This window comes from Capronia epimyces, assembly GCF_000585565.1.
Source record: "Capronia epimyces CBS 606.96 chromosome Unknown aczIQ-supercont1.6, whole genome shotgun sequence".
NCBI lineage: Eukaryota > Fungi > Ascomycota > Eurotiomycetes > Chaetothyriales > Herpotrichiellaceae > Capronia > Capronia epimyces.
The window spans coordinates 173054-194186 of NW_006912909.1; the positions used below are offsets into that span (position 1 = coordinate 173054).

A 21133-nucleotide genomic window follows, 5' to 3' on the forward strand; every position below is an offset into this window, starting at 1 on the left:
GGCGCAGAAGATGGACTGGGAATGTAGTTGTAGTAGTTGTAGCAGTAGTTCGCTGATGCAGGATCCCCGGGCAGCACATGAGTCGGAAAGTTCCAGGCTTTTCGCTACTTGGGCAAAATTTAACTCCGCTCGCCGCAGTTTCCTCTCCGGGAACGATGAGTTCAGTACCTGTCCAGTGTCTAGGTAGCATGCTGTCGGTCCAGCCTACGCAACACGGGAACCTGTTCTTCCGCCGGCGAGCCTCTTTCCAGTCCTCCTCTCGTCAAATACCTTTGCTTCCTTCTCTGTCTCCCTATCGTGTGGAGAGTCTACGCTTCAACCTTTGAAGCAAGCCGGATTGAGAGGTCGCTGTAACGCCTGACGCCGCCGCCACCCCGGACCCCGATCTCTCCCAGAGCATGCTCCGCGGTCAAAGTCTACCATGGAGGATTGCGCTCCGAAGCAGTCAACATAGCCTGTGTAGGGACTGCAGGCGGCAGCTCATCCAACGGACCGCTTTCTCCTCCTCCGCGACCGCTCGACGACCTACACCCGCCTCTGTTATCGTAGCTCGACATGGCTTACAAATCCGTCAATTCTCTTCGCATCCAGTCCGCCGGAAAGACAAACCACCCGAGGACGACCCCCCCGCGCAATCCGAAGATGTCGATGAAAAGGCCAAAAAGGTAACGAACGAACTTGACGAAGCACCCCAGCCCGAAGACAGCGTCGAATCCAAAAAATCCCCGTCCGAACCACAACCTATACCCCAATCTGTGAACCAGGCAAAACCTACGGCAGCAGGAGGTAATGGCGGAGAATCCTCATCATCAGCACCTGGACAGAGCTCTGGTGGGGGCGATGGTACCAGGCGTGGACGGAAGAGTACGCAGATATCGAAACCTACCGTTCCGGAAATCTATCCCCAAGTCATGGCCATTCCCATTGCCAAACGTCCATTATTCCCTGGCTTTTACAAGGCTATCACAATCAGAGATCCAAATGTGGTGGCTGCGATCACGGAAATGATGAAGAGAGGACAACCATATGTTGGCGCATTCCTGTTCAAGGACGAAACCGCAGACAAGGACATCATCGAAAAAGCGGATGATGTTCACGACGTGGGTGTTTTCGCTCAGATTACAAGCGCTTTTCCGGTTCATGGCGACGAGCATAGCTTGACTGCGGTGCTCTACCCCCATCGTCGGATAAAAATGACTGCTTTGATGCCTCCCTCAACCAGTGCTGAGAAAGGCCCATCTGTGGTCGAGATCCAGCCCGCAAATGAAGGCAAACCCGTGGCAGAGGGTGTCTCTGAGAACAAGGGCGACGTCGTCGCCAGTTTCGAGGAACCAAACAAAGACCAGCCCGCTCAGTTGAGTGTGTATGAGCCAACAGCATTTCTCCGGAAGTATCCCGTCTCGCTGGTGAATGTGGAGAATCTGACAGAAGTTCCTTATGATAAAAAGAGCGATGTGATCAGAGCCTTGACCTCGGAGATTGTCAATGTCTTCAAAGAGGTAGCGGGTCTCAATCAGCTATTTCGAGATCAGATTTCAGATTTCAGTGTGTCGCAGTCCGCCGGCAACGTGATTGAAGAGCCGGCCAAGCTCGCGGACTTTGCCGCCGCAGTGTCTGCTGGCGAGGTCGATGAATTGCAAGACGTTCTCCAGACCATGAATGTTGAGGAGAGGTTGCACAAGGCATTGGTTGTTCTTAAGAAGGAACTGATGAATGCTAAACTTCAGTCGAAGATCTCCAAGGACGTGGAAAGCAAGATTCAGAAGCGACAACGAGAGTACTGGCTTATGGAACAAATGAAGGGCATTCGACGAGAGCTGGGCATTGAGTCTGATGGCAAAGACAAACTGGTTGAGAAGTTCAAAGAAAAGGCGGAAAAGCTGGCCATGCCTGAAGCTGTCAAGAAGGTTTTTGAAGAAGAGCTCAACAAGCTGGCCCATCTCGAACCTGCAGCGTCCGAGTTCAACGTGACCAGGAATTATCTAGACTGGCTCACTCAGATCCCTTGGGGCCAAAGGAGTGCCGAGAACTTTGGCATCAAAAATGCCATGACGGTGCTGGATGAGGATCACTATGGACTGAAAGATGTCAAGGACCGGATCCTCGAGTTCATCGCCGTCGGCAAGCTCCGTGGGACTGTCGAAGGCAAGATCTTGTGTTTTGTTGGTCCTCCCGGTGTCGGAAAGACCTCAATCGGCAAATCAATTGCTCGCGCATTGAATAGACAGTACTACCGATTCAGTGTTGGAGGCTTGACAGATGTCGCCGAGATCAAAGGACATCGTCGGACGTATGTTGGTGCCCTTCCCGGTAGGATTATCCAGGCCCTCAAGAAGTGCCAAACAGAGAATCCTCTCATCCTCATTGATGAGGTGGACAAAATCGGCCGTGGCCACCAGGGAGACCCTGCTTCCGCGCTGCTCGAGCTGCTCGACCCTGAGCAGAACTCAAGCTTCCTGGACCACTACATGGATGTCCCTGTTGATCTGTCCAAGGTTCTGTTTGTCTGCACAGCAAACATGACCGATACTATTCCCCGGCCTCTACTCGATCGCATGGAGATGATTGAACTCAGTGGCTACGTCGCGGACGAGAAGAAGGCCATCGCGGAGCGCTACCTTGCACCACAGGCGAAGGAACTTTCTGGTCTGAAAGATGCCGACGTCAATTTGGAGGAATCCGCAATTGAGGAGCTCATCAATAAGTATTGTCGCGAATCGGGCGTGCGAAACCTCAAAAAGCAAATTGAAAAGGTCTTCCGCAAGTCAGCCTTGAAGATCATCCAGGATCTTGGTGAGGAAGCTCTGCCGGAGTCGGCGGCGTTGACGGAAGAAGGCAAGGCTGCGCTCGAAGAAAGCCAGAAATCTGATTCAGACGTCAAGGATACTCCCGAGTCCATTGAGAAGGAAACGACGGAACACCCGCGAGTCGCACTCCAACTGCCAGATTCGGTGCATGTGGCGATCACGAAAGACAACCTGAAAGATTACGTTGGTCCTCCGGTCTTCACCTCTGATCGTCTCTACGAAACCACACCGCCCGGCGTTGCCATGGGGCTCGCTTGGACTAGCATGGGAGGCGCAGCCCTTTACGTCGAATCCATTCTGGAGTCAGCATTGTCACATTCCAGCAGACCAAGTCTAGAGCGGACGGGCAACTTGAAGGCCGTAATGAAGGAGTCGATTTCGATTGCGTATTCGTTCGCCAAACACGTCTTGGCCACCCGTTTCCCTGAAAATCGGTTTTTTGACCACGCGAAAATCCACCTGCACTGTCCCGAGGGCGCTGTTCAGAAGGACGGTCCATCAGCCGGTATCACAATGGCGACATCCCTACTAAGCTTGGCCATGGACAAGCAGGTTGATCCCGCACTGGCTATGACCGGTGAATTAACCGTAACGGGCAAGGTTCTCAGAATCGGTGGCTTGAGAGAGAAGACAGTTGCAGCTCGAAGAGCGGGTTGCTCCAAGATTCTCTTCCCTAAGGATAACTGGGGCGATTGGTGCGAGTTGCCTGAGGTAAGTTCCCATCCCTTGATCGATTTCAACGTCCAGACAGAACTGACCAGCGTTGCAGAACATCAGAGAAGGCATTGAAGGCCATGCAGTTGACTGGTACGACGACGTCTTCGAGATTGTCTTTCCTGACGCTCGTACGGAGGAGATCAATGCTTTGTGGAAAGACACACTGAAAAGGTCAAAAGAGGATAAGGAAAAAGATCACGACGACGATGATTGAAGACAACAGTATCGGCAGTTTCAAACCAGCAACATCTGAAAAACTTCCGATATACCTCAGACGAGAATCCGGTCTGGCGAGTCTGCGCAAGCAGCCAGCTTGATGATATAGATTCGCACCATGTGTAATACGTCTGTTCGGTTTGCTGTGACCTGTGGGGTCGGTGCAGCGTACTCGAGCCGGATCTGTTGTGGATTGTCCATCGACAAGGCACGGAGAGGATCCTTTGCGGACGGATTTTATGCGCCATGGCATTTGTGGAGTGCGGCATTTGACTGGCCATACGACGGATTTGCTATCTGGACAGATAAAATTCATGGGCTGGTGTTGACGATAGACGTCCGTGGGGGTCGGAACGTTGGTATATTGCATTCTCCGCTCTGCCTTTGGCTGTAAGATAAAAGAAAGATTTAGATCGAGAAGGAAGTGCGCGGGCCAGATACATGGCAGAGCACTCTCATGGATTGTGCAAGGGGCGTGTGAACCCTTGAATCTGGTTCATTATATCGTTGACTCCTCTGTCGTCCGATAATGTAGATGATGGGTATCCTATTTAGCCGTTTCCCCTCGTGACTTCCTGCTGTTGGTTTGGAGCTTCAGAGGATTGTTGTCTTCCTACCGCACAGCCTCGCCGTGATGAACGTTGATTTCAGAATCAGTCTCGTCCTCACCCTCTGACGACGAGGAGGATATACCGAGCGCATCCTCGGAACCCCTGATGCTAGCGTACCTATAGCTTCTTAGAATGGCGAGCTCGTGTGTGTCCAGAATCATCTCCTCCGGCTTGTTGGAAGCGCTTCCTCCTCGACGAAGCATGCGTGGAAGCTGCATTTCGTCGAGATCTGAGCGGATGTCCTGCTCGTCGTCCTCATCATCGTCATCCTCGCTATCAGCAATCTCGATAGCCTTACGCTTTTTGGACTGGGACTGCTTAGACAACTCAAAGGGAAGAAGAGGGACATCATTTTCAGTCATTAGTCCAGCTGCATCGTTTATTTCATCTGCCACGTTCGTTTCATCTGCCAATTGATTCCCACTGCTTGACATGTCTAGGGTCAAAGGCTGGAGACCGCGAGTGAGGATGACAAAAGGCACTGGCGTTCTGTATACGTCCTTGCGTGCCAGCCGTTGGATCTCGGCGTAGCGCAACTCCGTAGCGTCAATTTCAGACATCTCGGCCTCTTGTTGCTCGTCCGGGAAGTCGCGGTACAGTATGATCCGGGTATGCACGGCGGTATCCCATGCTTGACTCGATAATGCCGGTTTCAGGGTGGCTTTCTGCCCAATCTTCAAGCTCATCGTTGCATTAGTCAGTACCACAACGGCGAGTTTCTTGAGAGCGGCTGTTTTTGACATCGCAGCAGCCAGACTTTCAATGATCTGGAAGCGTCGCCCAGCCGCCCTCTTCTCCAATTTCTCTCTGAGAGCAGCAGGGGGCCCAGGTTTCAGGCTTTTCGGATTCCTCGAGAAGGAGCCAAGCACCAAATTGGACAAGTCATCCACGACAATCAAGCACGTCTCCTGGGATGGAAAGGTCCGTGTTGGATGCAGAAACAATGCCAACAGCCTAGGTAATGTGTTGGATTCAAGATACATGAACTTCTCAAGGGGCGTTTCTGCGTCGAAAGGGGCGGGCGGCGAGGAGGATGTATCACAGTCATCTCCCAAATGTCGTGCTTCCAATATCTCATGAATCCGTTTCTCGATTAGTGGCGATCCCGTATTGACCCACAGGACATGAGACTCGCTGCTGGAAGAGCGGAGAGCGTTAACAGCCAATTGAAGTGCGAAAGTCGTTTTTCCAACTCCTGGAGGTCCAAATACCTCGGTGACATGCCCTCTCTGAATGCCTGGGGTAGCAATGGAGAGATAGTTTGGTAGAAGAAGAGAGTCTAAAGCAGGAAGGCCCGAGGGAATGCCTTTGGCCCCAGCCGCTGCGTTCTGAAGGGCCTCGATGCCCGAGACAGTTGGCAGACGGTGCTGAGATGGCGAGGCCGAGAAATTGTGGATGTCTATGTCTGCACCCCGATCCTCCATGCTGATCCTGGGCCCCTAATCCCCTCGGCATCGTGAACCTCGTGGCAGGGCAGAGTCTTCGAATCGCGAAGTCGTCTCACGGCGGGGTCGATGTCAAGCAGTCAGGGAAGGCGATGAAAGACAAGCGACGGGAAGAAAGCAGCATCATGTCCGACACGGAGCCGGCACATCAAACACACCAGTTTTCCTGTTGCCCTCTGCGCCGCAGCCAAAGGAGAACACAGGCAGAGTCAAAAAGTGAGGTTGCAAGTCGCGTCGGTTCGAATGACGCGTAGTGGAAATTGGGGCGCGTCTCGGACACGTGGAGGGTGTTCAAATGACCGTCTTTCAAATACTTAGGGGAGGAGCACTAAGGTACCTCATCTACCCAGGTCGCTCGCCATCTTTTCCCCGCCACGATGCATGTCTGCAGCAATGTCCCATTTGTTGCTGGTGCTACCAAACCCGTCTTCATCCTCTTCTGACTACAATTGACGGCCAGAGTCTGGCGCTGACGCTGACGCTGACGGTCGCCTCCAACATTGTCGCTGCACAGTTGCCCGAAGTGTGTCGCACAAACACACAAAACACAGAACACGATTGGCCATGGATCACTTCGCCATTCTCGTACCTCCCATACTCCTTGCAATCACCATCATATGTGCGCAAGAAGCGTGGAGGACGCGTAACGGGCCAAAGGGCTACCGGCGGTTGACGCTCCAGGGCTCATCCAACATGGCTGACGAATACGACGAAAAATACACTCGGCCTCCCGGGTCGCCACCTCAATCTGGGTGGAAAGTCAAGGCTTTGCTCATACATCCCATCAAGTCCTGTGCTCCTGTGGAATTGGATGTGGCCGATGTCGACGGCGCGGGCTTCGTGTGGGATAGAAAGTTTGCATTCGCCGAACTAGTGACACCTCAAACCCGGCTCGATGCCTCGGAGGCAGAGAAACAACCCAGATGGACCTTTAGGACCCAACGTCAGCCTGGCCTCGAGAAGCTCGCCCGCGTAAGACCAGAGATCTGGCTGCCTGAACTAGTTGCTGCCAGATCGTCCCCTTTGGACGGAGGATTTATGGTTGTGAGATATCCCCGTGTTCCGTCGGGGCCATTTTCTGGACTCTTCAAGCTGCTGATTTCGCTGGGACTCCTGTCTCCGGAGAAATCGTTCATGGTACCGCTGGTTCCTCCGGAGAACCACAAATATCCCGTGGAGCAGGTGACCATATGGCGGGATAGTCCCACGTGGCTCAATCTTTCGGTCCATGTTCCCGATGACTTGCGCACCTACCTTGGCGTAACCAATCCCTTCACACTGTTCAGGGTCGACCCCAAGAGCTACAGAGAAGTATACAGATGTGCTCCCAGGAAAGATGAGCTAGGTTATCAGTCGGTGGTAGGGTTTGCTGACGCCTATCCGGTGCATCTCTTGAACATTGCTTCGGTCCGAGACCTCGCTGGCAGAGTCAAGAAAGACATTCCACACTTTTCGGCGAGAAGATTCCGAGCCAACATTTTGGTCTCCGGCCCAAGCGCATACGATGAGGATGACTGGAAGAAGATCAAGATGGGTGATCATGTCTTCTTCTGTGCCTGTCACACTGTCCGATGCAGATTACCCAATGTCGATCCCGACACGGCGCAACGCCATGCAGTCGAGCCAGACAAGACGCTAAAGTCATTCCGATGTATCGACGACGGCGACCCTCTCAACGCTTGTTTGGGGTTGCAGTTGGTACCGGCGGAATCCAATACGTTCCAGATCCGGGTTGGGGACGAGATCCAAGTCTTGGGAAGGGGTGAACATCATTACATCAAACAGTGAGCCATGGTCTGCCTGGCTTAGATGTCCTGGCAAGATCTATCTTCCGAGATGGGCATTGAGCCCTCTACCAAGGGCCGATAAAGAAGAGGTGTTACAACCACGTCACTCCTTCCTTTGCAGGGTGACACCAGCCTTGCGCTCGACGATTGGTTCGGTGAGAACCCAGTTGTAACCCTTACCCACTGTTGATGAGGCTGCACCCTCCTTCCGCAGCCGCCAGACTTAGTACCAGCATTACTGAGTCCATCATATACACAGAGTACGTTATGAACCAACAAGCACGACGTCTGACTGACTATTCAAGGGTGTGAAACGGCGCCGCTTGTTGGGGCTGGTTGGGGTCACTCTGGTCGCCTATCCAGAGTCTCGGTGTTGGTGAACCTTGAATAACAATAGCAGGACCAAGATCTATTCTCTCCTACCACCAGCAGTGTTTGGATATTATCCAAGAGACTTCAGCCATAATAACTGGCAATGATGACGAAGCAGCTCAACTCGCATGTGGATGGCTTCTTCTACCTGAGGCTGCCCTGCCCACATCCTTAGAAGTGAGGAATGGATGACCTCTCTTTTTGACTCTGGGTCCCTTGTGGATGGCTGAGGCTACCAAAGTGAGTTATAAACTGGTGATGACGCTGTCGGTCATCTGAACTTGTTCACCACCATGTCCTTTTAGGGCTTGATAAACTCTGACCGCAGGGTATACTCCAGATCAATGTTCCAACCTTCTTTTCCATCTGTCAATGTGTCAAACTAAGCAACGACGATATAGCCGTCACGCATTGGTGCTTTGCAATTAACGGCCAAAGGACCTGTAAGAGCAGTGACTATCGCAATCAAGGTGGTCGGCGTCCAGCCTCGAAACCGTCGACCAACAACCCTTTCTCCGAGAGACAGCTCATGTATCCATCATACGCAGGATGGCCAGTAGTACGAATGTTGTAGATATGCTTTGTGGGTATAGTTCAGTGCTATATTTCTGATGAGCAGAATCATCCACCACATACCAATCCCGGATGAAGTGTGGGAAAACAGGCCGCGGCAAATGCAAGCCAGTCGCCTAGTAGGACGGTGGCATGTGTACGGTACTAAGTACTCCGTACTCCGTAGGTGATCTCTGTACGGAGTAGGGATCCTCTGTCGTACAACTTGGCGGGCATGAAGCTGGACGAGGCCCGAGGACCGGCGGCGGGGAGATTCGGCGTGAAGCAAAGGCGGCCATCTTCGCTGCACAAAGTGTCTAGGAAGATGGTAATTAGCAGTCAGTCATAATGCGCAGGAAGTATCAGCATCCGCGCCAGGAGTGAGGACATTGATCTTCTCCGCCAACATTGGATACATACGGAGGACGGATACTCTGTAGAAGCAGTGGGATGGTGGGCTTGGGCCTAAGGTACCTAGAGGCAGCCGCAGGATCCATCCATCCCACTCACTCCGACATCTCTTCGTCCCCCAGACCAAGACTAAGAAATCCTCATATTGTTCTAACCCAAGGAATAACTAAGTCGCGGACTAAGTCGCCAACTAATTTATGTACGGAGGACTAGCACTTGGCTAGCTGATCATCATCCTCCAAGCTAACGTGCCAGCGACTGTCCCTTCCAACGACCTCCCTGCTCTCCCCTCCGTCCTCGTCCTCATCCTCCTCCCACTATACACCCCGCGGTACCTCACCTCAGTTGTTTCTTCCAGATGCAGACTGCACCGACATGAATCACAGCTCGATCTCAGCGCTCTCTCGCTCTCATACCGCCTTTCCCTGCCTTTCTCCCGATCCTCGTCAAAGGTCCAAATCGTCGCGGCCATAGGGATCACGATCAGAATCAGGATCTCCCACCACATCCAGCGGGATTCTGCCATGGTCAAGTGCCGGCTAACCGCGTAATCTCCACTCGGAGACTTCGATGCAACAGCCATCGCCTTCTCCGGCGTCTTTTTTGGTTGTTGACTGCCCTGTGTCGGGCCCGAACCTGTCCAGCAGTCATGCCATTATGTTTCGGCGGCGACGACAAAGAGCCCGAGGACGAATACGATCCCCTCCCTCTCGGTCTCCGATGGCGCATGCACTTTGGCAAGAAAGAGACCGACCCCAACACTGGTGAAGCGGTCCTGCGTCTGAGCAGTACCAAACTCCTCAAGACGCACTGTGCCAACACCGAGTACCAAGCCTTGAGGCTGATCGACCGCCATACTTCGGTGCCTACGTACAAAGTTTTGGCGGTCTATAATAGACCCGAGGGCAAATTGGTCGAATACGAAGGATGCACAGGAAAACCGCTGCAGGATGTCTGGCCCGGCATGCCTGCGCATCAGAAGAACAAGGTCGTGGCAGACCTCAGTCGGTTTGTGGAGCAACTGAGGAAAATGCAACCACCCAAGCTTTGTGTTGTTGGTGATGTCACGCTGGGGGCTGCGTTGGACTACCGATTCGGGTCAGGCAGGGTAGGCCCGTTCTTCTCGATCAAGGCATTTCATGATTTTGTCAGGAGAGGGCATCCGCCTCATGACTTCTCCGAGAAGGAAATCCAACTTGTGCATGACCCGAAGAAGGAATATCAGCTCAAGTTTACCCACGCCAATTTTTGTCCCAAGAACATTCTCATTGACGACGCGGGGAGAGTATGTGCCTTGATAGGATGGGAATCCTCTGGCTGGTATCCCGAGTACTGGGAGTATACTCAGATGTGCCATCTAACACCCAAAACGATGGGGGACTGGCTAGATGCCATGCGCAATGTCATGCCTCGATACGACCAAGAGCTGGCGTGCGAGGAGGCCTTGCGGTCGCATTATTGTGGGTCGATCTACGATGCTCCGAGAAGTGTGAGGGCTCCCAGTCCTAGCCCGAGTGAGTTGCATGCAGAGCAACAGGAAATCAACGACAAGAATACAGACAGCACAAGTGGATAAGATGGAAATTGATTGTTGGGAACAGACTGAAGTCGGTCAACAAGACCAGCTGGATAAATGCCACAATGAGATGGTCATATCGGAGGATCGTCCACTAGTGACTCCTACTACTGTGTGTTGGGGGCGGGTTGGTGATGCAGTGATGCCAGCTGCTTGACAGATTCAGCTGGTCTTTTCTGGCACACTTTTCATCGGCCTCTCGTTGCATCAACCCTTGTTCGCCAACAGAAGAGCGGACAACACTACCAAGACTGACACATTCCCATGACGGTTGTGAGGATTCAACGGAAGAGCGGACAATACCACCAAGACTGACACATTCCCATGACGGTTGTAAGGATATCAGCGAAATGCAAGGAGCTGAGGGTCCATGGAGGCGGATAAACAGATGTCCCGACTCATGAGCTCGCACTGGGATGAACAAATCTCCAGGCACTTATAGCAATTCAAGACTTACAAACGTCCATTCATCCAGGATATTGGTTCTCTTTCATGCGGGTACTGTGGTTCCGAGTGAGCACTGCCGTTGTTGATAACTATGGAGTCGCAGCAAGGAGACCGCGAGCGATATAGCTGTTGTCTGCGGTGTGAGGGAAGAAAGAAATCAAGGATATGGAGCTGGAGCCGGAGGTTGAAGCATCAGGACTGAGCTCGACATGCCTTGCCTAGAGCATGGAGATGCCAGATACTAATTATTCTACGACAATTCCTGACTGCCGCACTGCCGGACTACCGCAAGTACGTTGGGTTTACACTATTCGAAGCAGCTGGCGTGGGCCAAAGAAACATGGACACAATAATGAAAGTGAGATAGACAGACTGGCCTTATTATTATATGGCAGAAGGAAGAGCCTGGAGCTCCATAGACGATCTGAGCAACGCGAGACTCTTCAGAGTTGTATAGGATCTTCTCCCTCTACTCCGTACTTGGTGCGCTCTAATACCTTCTGCGCTCTGCCGTCTGCGCTCTACCTTCTACCTTCTACCTTCTCCCTCTACCCTCTGCCTTCTACCCTCTGCCTTCTACCTTCTCTCTGCCTAGAAATCACATACATACGCACTTCTATAATAGTTGAACACTAGCTCTCCTTAGCATCCCCCAGGCGCAAGGCTGGGTCGAGCCTAAGGGATAAGTGGCTCCAGAGCCCGACACTCCTACTCGCAGGAAGTCCATCACAGTCACACCATGTCCGGAGAGGCCTTAGCCAGGCTGGGTCGACAGATACTGTACATACCAGGTACCTAAGTACGGAGTAATTAATGTCAGGGTACGCAGGGACTCCGTACTGCTACTGTAGGTTGGGCCGTATGGCGTAGGCACACTTTCTTCCAGCAATATGAGATTGGCCGTTTGGGCATCTAAATTCCGTTCTCGATAGATCAGTATTCCGTACTCCGTACTCCATTCCGCGCATTCCGTAAATACCTAGGTATGTACGGATACAGCATACATGATAGAGGATACAGAACACTGAGAGCGGAGAGCGGAGTAATTATGGAGTACTATACCTTACTCTCTCTGTAGATTTATACCAAATATACTATGTAATTAACTTACATCGGTACCTAACAAAAGGCGCTACAATCTGACCATCTGACTTGGCTGCCCAAACCATTCTGGACGAGGCTCACAGTAGGAGCACAGTAAAATCACCGCCGTGTAATTAATTCTATGGCTGCGGATGAACTTGGGTCAGCTCCAAACTTCGCCCATGACCGCTGTTCTCGGCAGCCGTTTCACCCAAGTAGTGATAGCCCATACATACCTTACACAAAACAATCCTTTATACGGGGCGTTAAGAGATAGCCTGGCGTGTTGTGTAGAAGTGAATGGTGCTAACCGAAATACGGCAGTGGTAGTGCCTTTCAGCCCCGAGTTCGTGATACTAAGTAACATATAGGATGGAAAAGACACCAAATATCATTGCTGGACTGCCAACAGGCCAGACCGGTACTATCATGATCACATTTCTACCGAACATGCGCGCTGCGAATTTCTAAACCCTCCTACTCTGATGAACGTAACACCCAGGAAATAATGTAAGAGAGTCCTGTCCCAGAGTCAGCGTGGAACTCTAGTCTCCCGCATCGGTCATATATGCCACATATGCCACTACAATCATAGTGCCGTGCATAACGCCAGATGCCACCCTCATATCTCCGGCGACGAGGAGACGCTGGCAAATCTGCCGAAAACAAGAGCTTTACCTGATCGTTTGCGCGTATCTTTCGTTGCTGTCTCTACCACAAGCATGAGATGTGTCGTCCGCACGACAAGCTCTGCGAAATGTCAGCACTTCCATTCTATCGGCCCTCTTGTCGATGCGCGATTATGGTACCTTGGATTTCCAGCGAAAAACTCATGGGCACATCATCGAGCTCGAAAGCGGCTTTCCCATAACATAGTCCCTCTCGGTCGCGTACTGCTACCCGCAGCCCAACATTCTTCCTGTAATCTGTCCAGAGTATGTTTTTGTCTGAACCAATGGAAGGACAGCTCGTCGTTGAGGGCCGATCCAACCTGACCTCAGGTGTTTGATCTTGGCCTTGCTCTTGTTCCCACAGCGCACAGGCGCGATCTTGAAGCCATTGCTTCCACACCCTCATAACCCCCTGCCCCGACTGGACAAGTTTTGGTTCGCTGAAGAAACTTGCTCGGCGTTCACCGACTTTGATAAGAGTTGCATATGCGCAGAACTGGACGAACAACTCATCAGCGTCAAGGTTCAAGTTGTGCAGAACCTTCATGCTTCCATCATCGCCTTCAGCGTAGCTCGGCTGGGTGGGATTAGGTGTCGCTTGGTCAGGAGCTCCGGTAGCCACTCGCCAGCCAAGAAGTGAGCCTCCTAAGCCTTGCATGCCCAGTCTATCGGGGCTGAATCGACTATATAGCGCCCCTAATTTGGCAAACCGCCCTTTTTCGCTGGCGCAATCTTCGTATAGGCTCCCCTCGCCCTCGTGCTTAGCACTGAGTCCATCCGTCCCAAGATACGAGCAGAACAGAGATGGGTCACTGTGTCTCGTACTGGGGTGGTATGCTTCGAGAAAGACTTTGTAGTCTGACACCACTGCAAGGAGAAGACGGAAGTGTATGATGCGGAGGATGATCGAATGGAAGCGGCGCGACACCACCGCCAAGGGAAGGAGAGTCTGGGTTTCGAAGCCGGAAAGGATAGAGACCAAAATCTACCCAGTTAGTATCACCACGCCGCATTTCAGGAGGAGGATAATACCTCGTTCGGCAGGCTATATAGACACAATGCGTCTGGAGACATGTTGATGAACAAGGGCAACTGCGCCCATCGGAATTGGGTCGGATCAGCGAAAACCAGTCCTCAGAACCTGGCCCAGGGGGGTTGCATCAGAAGCAGCGTGCTCGAAGGCTGTTGAAATGAAAGCTGCGCCGCGAGCGAGTCTGGCATGATCCAGGGCCCGGATCATGGATGAGACGAACAAACGAAGGGTGCACACGACGCCGATGAACGGAGGGTGTGCCACCACTGTCGATAGCGCAAACTGTACCAACCCGGTTGACGTCAATGATTAATCGCTCGACCCTCGGTGGTGTCGGTCTACTTTACAGACCATGTCCTCTCCCTCAACACAAGTCCATCAGCTTTGACCACCGTCGCTAGGAGGTCGCCTCTTACTCAGATGCTTCCATGTTGAATCAGAAGAGCAGTCTAGGTTTCTCTTACTCCTACGTAGCATTCGAACGGCAGATCCGCCTTTCTCCACTCAACATCCGCTTGTTTCCCGCCATTCGCAACGGCTCCCAGGTATATTTAGTAGGTATAAAGGCACTGTAACATCGCAATCGAGTGTGCAGACCCGTCGCATTCCAATCGAACTTCCGCCTCACCTTGAGCCCTTACAGCTCTCCCACAATGCCGGACAAGATCCTTGACGACATTTCCCACCGTAGATTCAACCCCCTTCGCGGAAGCTGGATTCTTGTCTCTCCGCATCGAACGAAGAGACCATGGCAGTAAGAGACCTGCGCTTCTCCCCGAACCATTCCTGACCCAGTGTCTAGAGGACAGCAGGAGAGCCCCGGCCTCATCGAACTCCCTGTCTATGACCCGAGTTGTTATCTGTGTCCGGGAAATAAAAGAGCTTCTGGGGACACCAACCCCAATTACAAGGACACATTCGTTTTCGTGAACGACTTCAGTGCAGTTAAAGAGTCACAAGAAGAGTATACCTCGCCCGATCCGCCAGGGAGCCTGCCGGGGCGTTTCTTGAAAGCCGAACCAGTCCAGGGGAAGTGCTATGTCTTGACCTTCAGCGCTGCCCACAACATCACCCTGGCCGATATGTCTCCTGCAGAAATCCTTGCCATTGTGAGGACCTGGACGGACATCTACACAGCACATATCTCGCCGGAATCACCCCTAGCGGCACTGGCTAGGCCTACTCACCTCCCTCCGAGTAACCCGCACACCGAGGTTGGCACACCGAAAGAACAGTATAGATGGATGCAAATCTTTGAAAACAAAGGTGCGGCTATGGGTTGCTCGAATCCCCATCCTCATGGACAAATCTGGACCACCACTTCATTGCCAGAAGAACCCGCCCTTGAACTTGAACAGCTGAGGAAGTATCATCGCGAGCAAGGGGGTGGACACATGCTTGTCGATTATGCTCGCCTAGAACGGGAAAAGAATGAGAGAGTCGTCTTCCAGAACGAGACCTTCCTAGTCATCTGTCCATGGTGGGCGACCTGGCCATTCGAGACTATGATCCTCCCGGTTAAACACATTCGCTCTTTAATTGATCTGACTGAGACAGAACAAAGACATCTGGCAGAGGCAATTGCTGAAGTCACACGTCGATACGACAACCTATTTGAGACCAGCTTCCCGTACAGCATGGGCATCCATCAGGCGCCGCTCGCGGGTAGCGACGAGGAAATCGAATGTTCGAGTCTTCACCTCCATTTTTATCCTCCACTTTTGAGAAGCGCCACCGTCAGAAAATTTTTGGTTGGGTATGAAATGATGGCAGAGCCTCAGAGAGATATCACACCCGAACAGGCCACGCTCAAGTTACAGAATTGTGGCGGAGAGCTATACAGGAAAAGGATCCAGGCAGGAGCGGTTGTTCATGCTCCCCCTGCGTCGGAAAAAGCTGTACCCTGAAGAACCAACAGAACCCATGCGACCTCGCGGGGCCTACTTGACATAGTAGCCGTATTGTGCGATACTCCACAGTGTCCCTATCGAAGCTACGCTCACAGGAGCCAGCCAAGGACCAGATGGTGGACTCGTCTTATATACAAATGCCTCCAGACCGAAGTGAACGAGGCCCACCACATTGGTCAACATCTGCATCTGGTACCAGGACGCCTCGTTTATGTGGTATGCCGCGAAGACTCTTACGATCCCAACTGCCAGGGTCCACGTCCCAAATGTTCTGGATGAAAGAGGAGTAGCCAGGGAGGATTGCACATTCGAGGGTTTGCCTGGGGCCGTCGAGGCTTGACCAGGATAGAGGCGCTGCGTATACGAAAGAGTGGTGTAGCATTGAATGGCATTCCCAATGGCCGTGACGCCAACCTGACTCCGTTAGAAGTTGTGATCTTGGACACCGTAATTAGGGAACTCACGAAAAGAATGAATAGGGGCAGGTACCCCTCTGACGGTGGAAGCACAGAAGCCATCTGAGGGCCGAAAACCTAGGATTCTGAGGTGACTTGAAGCTTCAGGCGGACGCGACTATTAAATATTCATGAGCCTTTGGTTTACGAAGGGTGAAGAACAAAGCGGGCCTTCGGAGCCTTGGAGCCCCTAAGCCTACCTAGTATGGACCCTCAGGACCCCTGTCACAATAATGGTGATCCTCTGGCCAGCTCCTCAATTTCCTTGCTCAGCCATCTACGACACAATTGAAAGAGCTTTGCACCCGGTGACCGCGTAATCCGCGATTATGGCAGTCGACCTCGGACCTCTTGGTCAGCAGAGTGCAGCCTCTGCATTCCTGATAGGCGTCGGTGCACTAACGGTGGGCTCGGTTGTCTTCGCGACGTTGAGAGTGCTACTCAGCACATTCGTTTTGCCAGGACATTCTGTATGCTGTGACCCGTTGTCTCCTCACTGAGAAATCCACTAATCTTCTGTCTTCTCATAGCTGTCGAAGTACGGTCCTAAAGGCTCGTGGGCAGTGGTGACCGGTGCGTCGGACGGTCTGGGAAAGGAATATGCCCTCCAACTCGCGAAGAAGGGCTTCAATCTGATACTCGTCTCTCGAACTGCCTCCAAGCTGGCCTCTTTGTCCTCCCAAATAAAGACCTCATCTCCAAACATCTCGGTGGAAACACTGGCAATGGATTTTTCTCAAAACCTCGACGTCGACTACACTGCTCTGGCTGCTCTTGTGCAGGGGAAACAGATTGCCATCCTGATCAACAACGTGGGCCAAAGTCACAGCATACCTGTGCCTTTTATCGAGACTCCTCTAGCTGAGGTTTCGAATATAATCAACATAAATTGTCTGGGAACGCTCCGCGCTACACAGACTGTTCTACCAAGCATGCTGCCACAGAAGAGAGGACTTATTCTGACAATGGGTTCATTTGGCGGACTCGCACCCACTCCACTGTTGGCAACCTATTCTGGCTCGAAAGCCTTTTTGCAGCAGTGGTCAAACGCCCTGGCGTCAGAGCTCTCCCCAGCGGGAGTCGAGGTCTATTTCGTCCACTCATACCTTGTGACCTCGGCAATGTCCAAGATTCGCCGAACAAACTGGCTAGTCCCGTCCGAAAGAACCTTTGTCAGCTCCGTACTGGCGAAGATTGGGCGAAGAGGAGGAAGCTTTGGTTATCCGTACAGTGGGAGTCCTTACTGGAGCCATGCGCTTGTTGCGGCCCTCATAACTGGAGTGCTGGGCCCCATGAGCAGTATTTTGTTGGGCATCAACAAAAGGATGCACGTGGATATCAGGAAGAGGGCCATCAAGAAGGCTGAGCGAGACGCACAGAAGGGAAAGAAGAACACATGACCTGCAGTGGATGCCTGTTCTGTAATACTACCACCCATTAGCCACCTTGGCTCCGTGTATGCTTAGGGATCGACTGGGCGAGAAGAGGAACTGATTTGTATTAAGACACTTGTGTAATAAAGTACCCAGGTACAGACTCACGGTTCATGCTTGAAATGTCCTTTTGATGTGCTTCACTTCGTTTCCCTGAGCATGTTCCCAGGCCGAGCGCGGAACAAAGTGTGAACGCCGATTGGCGGGGTAGTAAAGGCAGGCTGAGCCCCAAAGGCCTGAGGCTCTCCCACGTAACTGTGCCCGTGCAGGCCAAACACGCTGCCTCTTCTCCTCTCTATACCACCTATGTCTGGAGACACCTCCCACTGGTACGTATAGTATTGATTGCAACATATTTCAGCAATGCCAATGGTCTGCCACGACAGAGGCAGATGTTCTGTATCATCAGCGAGGCTCAATCATGGCCAGAGTTGATGTGTCGGTGCGCCTGGCAATCCTCCTGAACGATGTGGCCTTGGTCCGACGACTCCTAGAACATCATCCCCGGTACCTGCACAACCCCGACTTTGCTGACAAGAGCAACACCTCATTACATCTTGCTGCTCAATATGGCCTGGAAGAAATCGCAGTAGGTCTGCAGCTCATGGTGGGCCAGCGAGCCGTGGCTGAACTGCGCTCAGGAACTTCTGGTCTCGTTGGGTCATGACAGTACTCGACCTGTCCATGATTGGATTTACAGCAACCATGGAGACAACTTAGGAATCTCGGTAAATACGGACGGTCAGACGCCCCTACATCTTGCTGCAGCCTACTCTCAAGCCGCAGTCGTCGAGCTTCTCTGCAAACACTTCCCTCAAACTGTGACTCGCCGAGACCACAAAGGACAGGGCCCTCTTCACCTTGCATCATCGTCGCAACCACCACCCAGTCTGAATTCTTTCGTGAATCAGACCTCGAAACCTACATCCCAATTAGCAGAAGACAGCGGTGCTATTGAAGCCCTCATCGCGCATGGAGCGGACGTGAACGCGCAGGATGACCAGGGAAACACGTGCTTGCACAACGCAAGCGCCTGGGGAAATCTTAAGGCGGTCCGGACATTGATCCAAGCCGGCGCGGATCCCATGCGTAAGAACAAGGCTGGCTGGACGCCCGAGTATTACAGTATTACGGTGCAAGCAGAGGTATACTACAGAAACCTGGTGGCGGAATGGGAGAAGAGAAAGGCTGAAGAGGAAATTCGAGCGAATGAGAGACGAGCCAGAGGAGGGGGCGCAGTCAGACTTGTCCCACGAGACAATGATAGTGATGAAGGGGATTCAGAGTCAGGAAGGGACCGCGCAGGCAGCGCAAGATCTCAGACAAGCAGCGCAATTGATACTGGATTGGGTATCAGTGTGGGCTACGTCGATGCCTGGAAGTGAGTACAGATTAGCCAGCCCTGAGAAGCTGGCAACTGGCGTCTCTTAAGACAACCTGGAATGTTATGACTTGTTCTCGTCGTATTGGTGTAGTGTGAGATTGAATCAACAGCTGAAGCGATCGATTATGGGCGGCCACGGATCTCTGATGGTATACGTACCTACGTAGTACATACATACGGAGTACTGGCCGAACCATCCACTTTATCTAGTATGCTCCACTGTCGCCAATGCCTGCGGTCATGCAGCGTCTGGAGTTGGTACTACGTCGTGCTTCACATCAGCCACCCGCTGCACTGACAGCTCCTGTGCCAGTACCATCTCTTCTCCTGTTCTCTGCCCGCTCTCTGCCCGCTCTCTGCCCGTTCTCTGCCTATTTCCTATATCCTTAGATACTCCGCGCTCACTGTAGGTCATACGCTCATTCTACGCTCAGCGAATCCTATGCAACCACGCTCCCTAGGAGCCTCCGTCACTCCCCCGCGTCGTCAACCTCGTCTCTGCCTCTGCCTCTGACTGATACGGTTTCACACCGCTCCAACGCCTCCTTGCTCTCGACGGAGGCTTCGCGCCTGACTCAGAACTGATGGCAAGCCCGGCTCACTGTTTCTTCTGTTTTGAAGTCCTGTCCGCCAGTTTCGAACGCCGAGACCCGCCTACACTGCAAAAAGTCCTTGACTTGTACGAAGCATACAAAGCCAAAGCACCCCCGCAGGATGAGGGTACAGAAGCCACGGAAGAAGAGGATGTCGAGATGGAGTCGCATACAGCGGAAATAGAAGAAGATGACGAACACGGGGAAGAAGACGACGGCGATGATGGCGACCATGAGGAGAATCACCGCATTGCACGTCGAGACGTCGGTAAATCTGGACTTCAACTGCCCAGTATTTCCCGATTGCAGGCGCGGTCATCGTCCTCCAGGTCGTCTTTAGCATCCTCTCCGTCGGTTTTCTCTCCGAATTCGTCCAATTCCCAGTTGACCACTCCCTCAAGTGCCACCTCCATCACATCTGTACCGCCAACCTATGCTGCACAGGTCTCTGCGACCGAGTCATATCCGCTGTTCGTTACCTGGAATACGGTCTCTCGCGCTGGTCACAAGTCTCTTCGTGGTTGCATAGGGACATTTGAAGCCCATCCACTCGCTACAGGACTTTCTACATATGCACTGACTTCTGCCCTTGATGACACGCGGTTCTCACCGATACCGGCTTCATTGTTACCGGCGCTTTCATGCTCTCTGACCCTGCTTGCAGATTTTGAGCCTTGTAACGATGCCATGGACTGGACTTTAGGACTCCACGGTCTCAAAATCAGTTTCACGTATAGGAATCGGAGACACGGAGCGACATATTTACCTGACGTTGCAGTTGAGCAAGGTTGGGACAAGGAACAGACGGTGGAAAGCCTGATGAAAAAGGCTGGATGGGATGGGGGCTATGGAACCGGCGTGGCGAGACGGCTTTTGAGAGGCTCTCAGAGGACGGATGTGCAACAGCCCTCTAAGCCCTGGGATGAGGTCCAAGACTTCCGTGCAGTCAGGTATACAGGCCTGAAGGCAAGTGCATCGTACGCGGAATGGCAGGAGTGGCGCACATGGGTCGAGAAGAATGGCAACGGGCTCGAGTAAAGAGGGGCATCAACATCATCGGCAAGGCTAGGTTACTGCTCCTCAGGTCCTGGTCATCCGAGCTGCCTGACCTACGAGAACTGCGCGGTTCGGCCATGTCTCCTGGAAAGCAGTCGAGGATAGGCGAGAGCTGAGATTTTTGATTGTGGCATACTACCGACACTCTCGACCTACCTCTACCACACAAGCAACAAGGTCAATGTCACACCTCCCTACTCGCGTCGGCGCAGACTTATGCTAGGACATGGGTCTTGTGCCTAGGCGTCTCTTCAGCCGGAGACGTACCCATCTCCTGGAACGATGCAGAAGATAGCAGCCATCTCTACACCGATCTCTGCACTTAATGAGCAATAGAACAATGGACGTCACAGATCATCAACTTCATCATAGATCTTTATAGATTCTCCTACATACCCGGTCATCTAAGGGCTTCTCATTCCGTTAAAATCAAGAAATCAAGTTAGAGTACGTCAGGATCGGATGAGCCCATACAGGCGGCAACTTGGGGATTGAGCGACAATTCGGAGGCGAGGGACGTACTCGTATCTGGGGACGAGAGACTCAGACCCTCCGGCGATCATTGGGCAATCGC

The 21133-nt window shown here is 52.5% G+C and overlaps 10 protein-coding genes across 10 annotated transcripts; 7 read left to right on the plus strand and 3 right to left on the minus strand.

Moving 5' to 3' along the window:
* Positions 1–398: 398 nt before the first annotated feature.
* Positions 399–3738, plus strand: A1O3_06937 (lon protease like, mitochondrial; the record flags this gene model as incomplete). Its single annotated transcript, XM_007737051.1, has 2 exons — positions 399–3518; positions 3577–3738. 2 exons carry the CDS (start codon positions 399–401, stop codon positions 3736–3738), a joined length of 3282 nt encoding a protein of 1093 aa, XP_007735241.1.
* A 615-nt stretch (positions 3739–4353) lies between these two features.
* Positions 4354–5775, minus strand: A1O3_06938 (uncharacterized protein; the record flags this gene model as incomplete). Its single annotated transcript, XM_007737052.1, has 1 exon — positions 4354–5775. One exon carries the CDS (start codon positions 5773–5775, stop codon positions 4354–4356), a length of 1422 nt encoding a protein of 473 aa, XP_007735242.1.
* Positions 5776–6360: 585 nt separating this feature from the next.
* On the plus strand, positions 6361–7584 carry A1O3_06939 (uncharacterized protein; the record flags this gene model as incomplete). Its single annotated transcript, XM_007737053.1, has 1 exon — positions 6361–7584. One exon carries the CDS (start codon positions 6361–6363, stop codon positions 7582–7584), a length of 1224 nt encoding a protein of 407 aa, XP_007735243.1.
* Positions 7585–9567: 1983 nt separating this feature from the next.
* A1O3_06940 (uncharacterized protein) lies at positions 9568–10494 on the plus strand (the record flags this gene model as incomplete). Its single annotated transcript, XM_007737054.1, has 1 exon — positions 9568–10494. The coding sequence occupies one exon, from the start codon at positions 9568–9570 to the stop codon at positions 10492–10494; it is 927 nt and encodes a 308-aa protein (XP_007735244.1).
* A 2152-nt stretch (positions 10495–12646) lies between these two features.
* Positions 12647–13769, minus strand: A1O3_06941 (uncharacterized protein; the record flags this gene model as incomplete). The annotated part of the gene is made up of 3 exons (XM_007737055.1): positions 12647–12774; positions 12834–13680; positions 13728–13769. 3 exons carry the CDS (start codon positions 13767–13769, stop codon positions 12647–12649), a joined length of 1017 nt encoding a protein of 338 aa, XP_007735245.1.
* A 612-nt stretch (positions 13770–14381) lies between these two features.
* Positions 14382–15635, plus strand: A1O3_06942 (galactose-1-phosphate uridylyltransferase; the record flags this gene model as incomplete). The annotated part of the gene is made up of 2 exons (XM_007737056.1): positions 14382–14482; positions 14531–15635. The coding sequence occupies 2 exons, from the start codon at positions 14382–14384 to the stop codon at positions 15633–15635; spliced, it is 1206 nt and encodes a 401-aa protein (XP_007735246.1).
* Positions 15636–15668: 33 nt separating this feature from the next.
* On the minus strand, positions 15669–16156 carry A1O3_06943 (uncharacterized protein; the record flags this gene model as incomplete). The annotated part of the gene is made up of 2 exons (XM_007737057.1): positions 15669–16052; positions 16085–16156. The coding sequence occupies 2 exons, from the start codon at positions 16154–16156 to the stop codon at positions 15669–15671; spliced, it is 456 nt and encodes a 151-aa protein (XP_007735247.1).
* Positions 16157–16422: 266 nt separating this feature from the next.
* On the plus strand, positions 16423–17493 carry A1O3_06944 (beta-keto reductase; the record flags this gene model as incomplete). Its single annotated transcript, XM_007737058.1, has 2 exons — positions 16423–16563; positions 16624–17493. The coding sequence occupies 2 exons, from the start codon at positions 16423–16425 to the stop codon at positions 17491–17493; spliced, it is 1011 nt and encodes a 336-aa protein (XP_007735248.1).
* Positions 17494–17947: 454 nt separating this feature from the next.
* A1O3_06945 (uncharacterized protein) lies at positions 17948–18911 on the plus strand (the record flags this gene model as incomplete). Its single annotated transcript, XM_007737059.1, has 2 exons — positions 17948–18115; positions 18168–18911. The coding sequence occupies 2 exons, from the start codon at positions 17948–17950 to the stop codon at positions 18909–18911; spliced, it is 912 nt and encodes a 303-aa protein (XP_007735249.1).
* A 583-nt stretch (positions 18912–19494) lies between these two features.
* On the plus strand, positions 19495–20541 carry A1O3_06946 (uncharacterized protein; the record flags this gene model as incomplete). The annotated part of the gene is made up of 1 exon (XM_007737060.1): positions 19495–20541. The coding sequence occupies one exon, from the start codon at positions 19495–19497 to the stop codon at positions 20539–20541; it is 1047 nt and encodes a 348-aa protein (XP_007735250.1).
* Between the last annotated feature and the right edge of the window lie 592 nt (positions 20542–21133).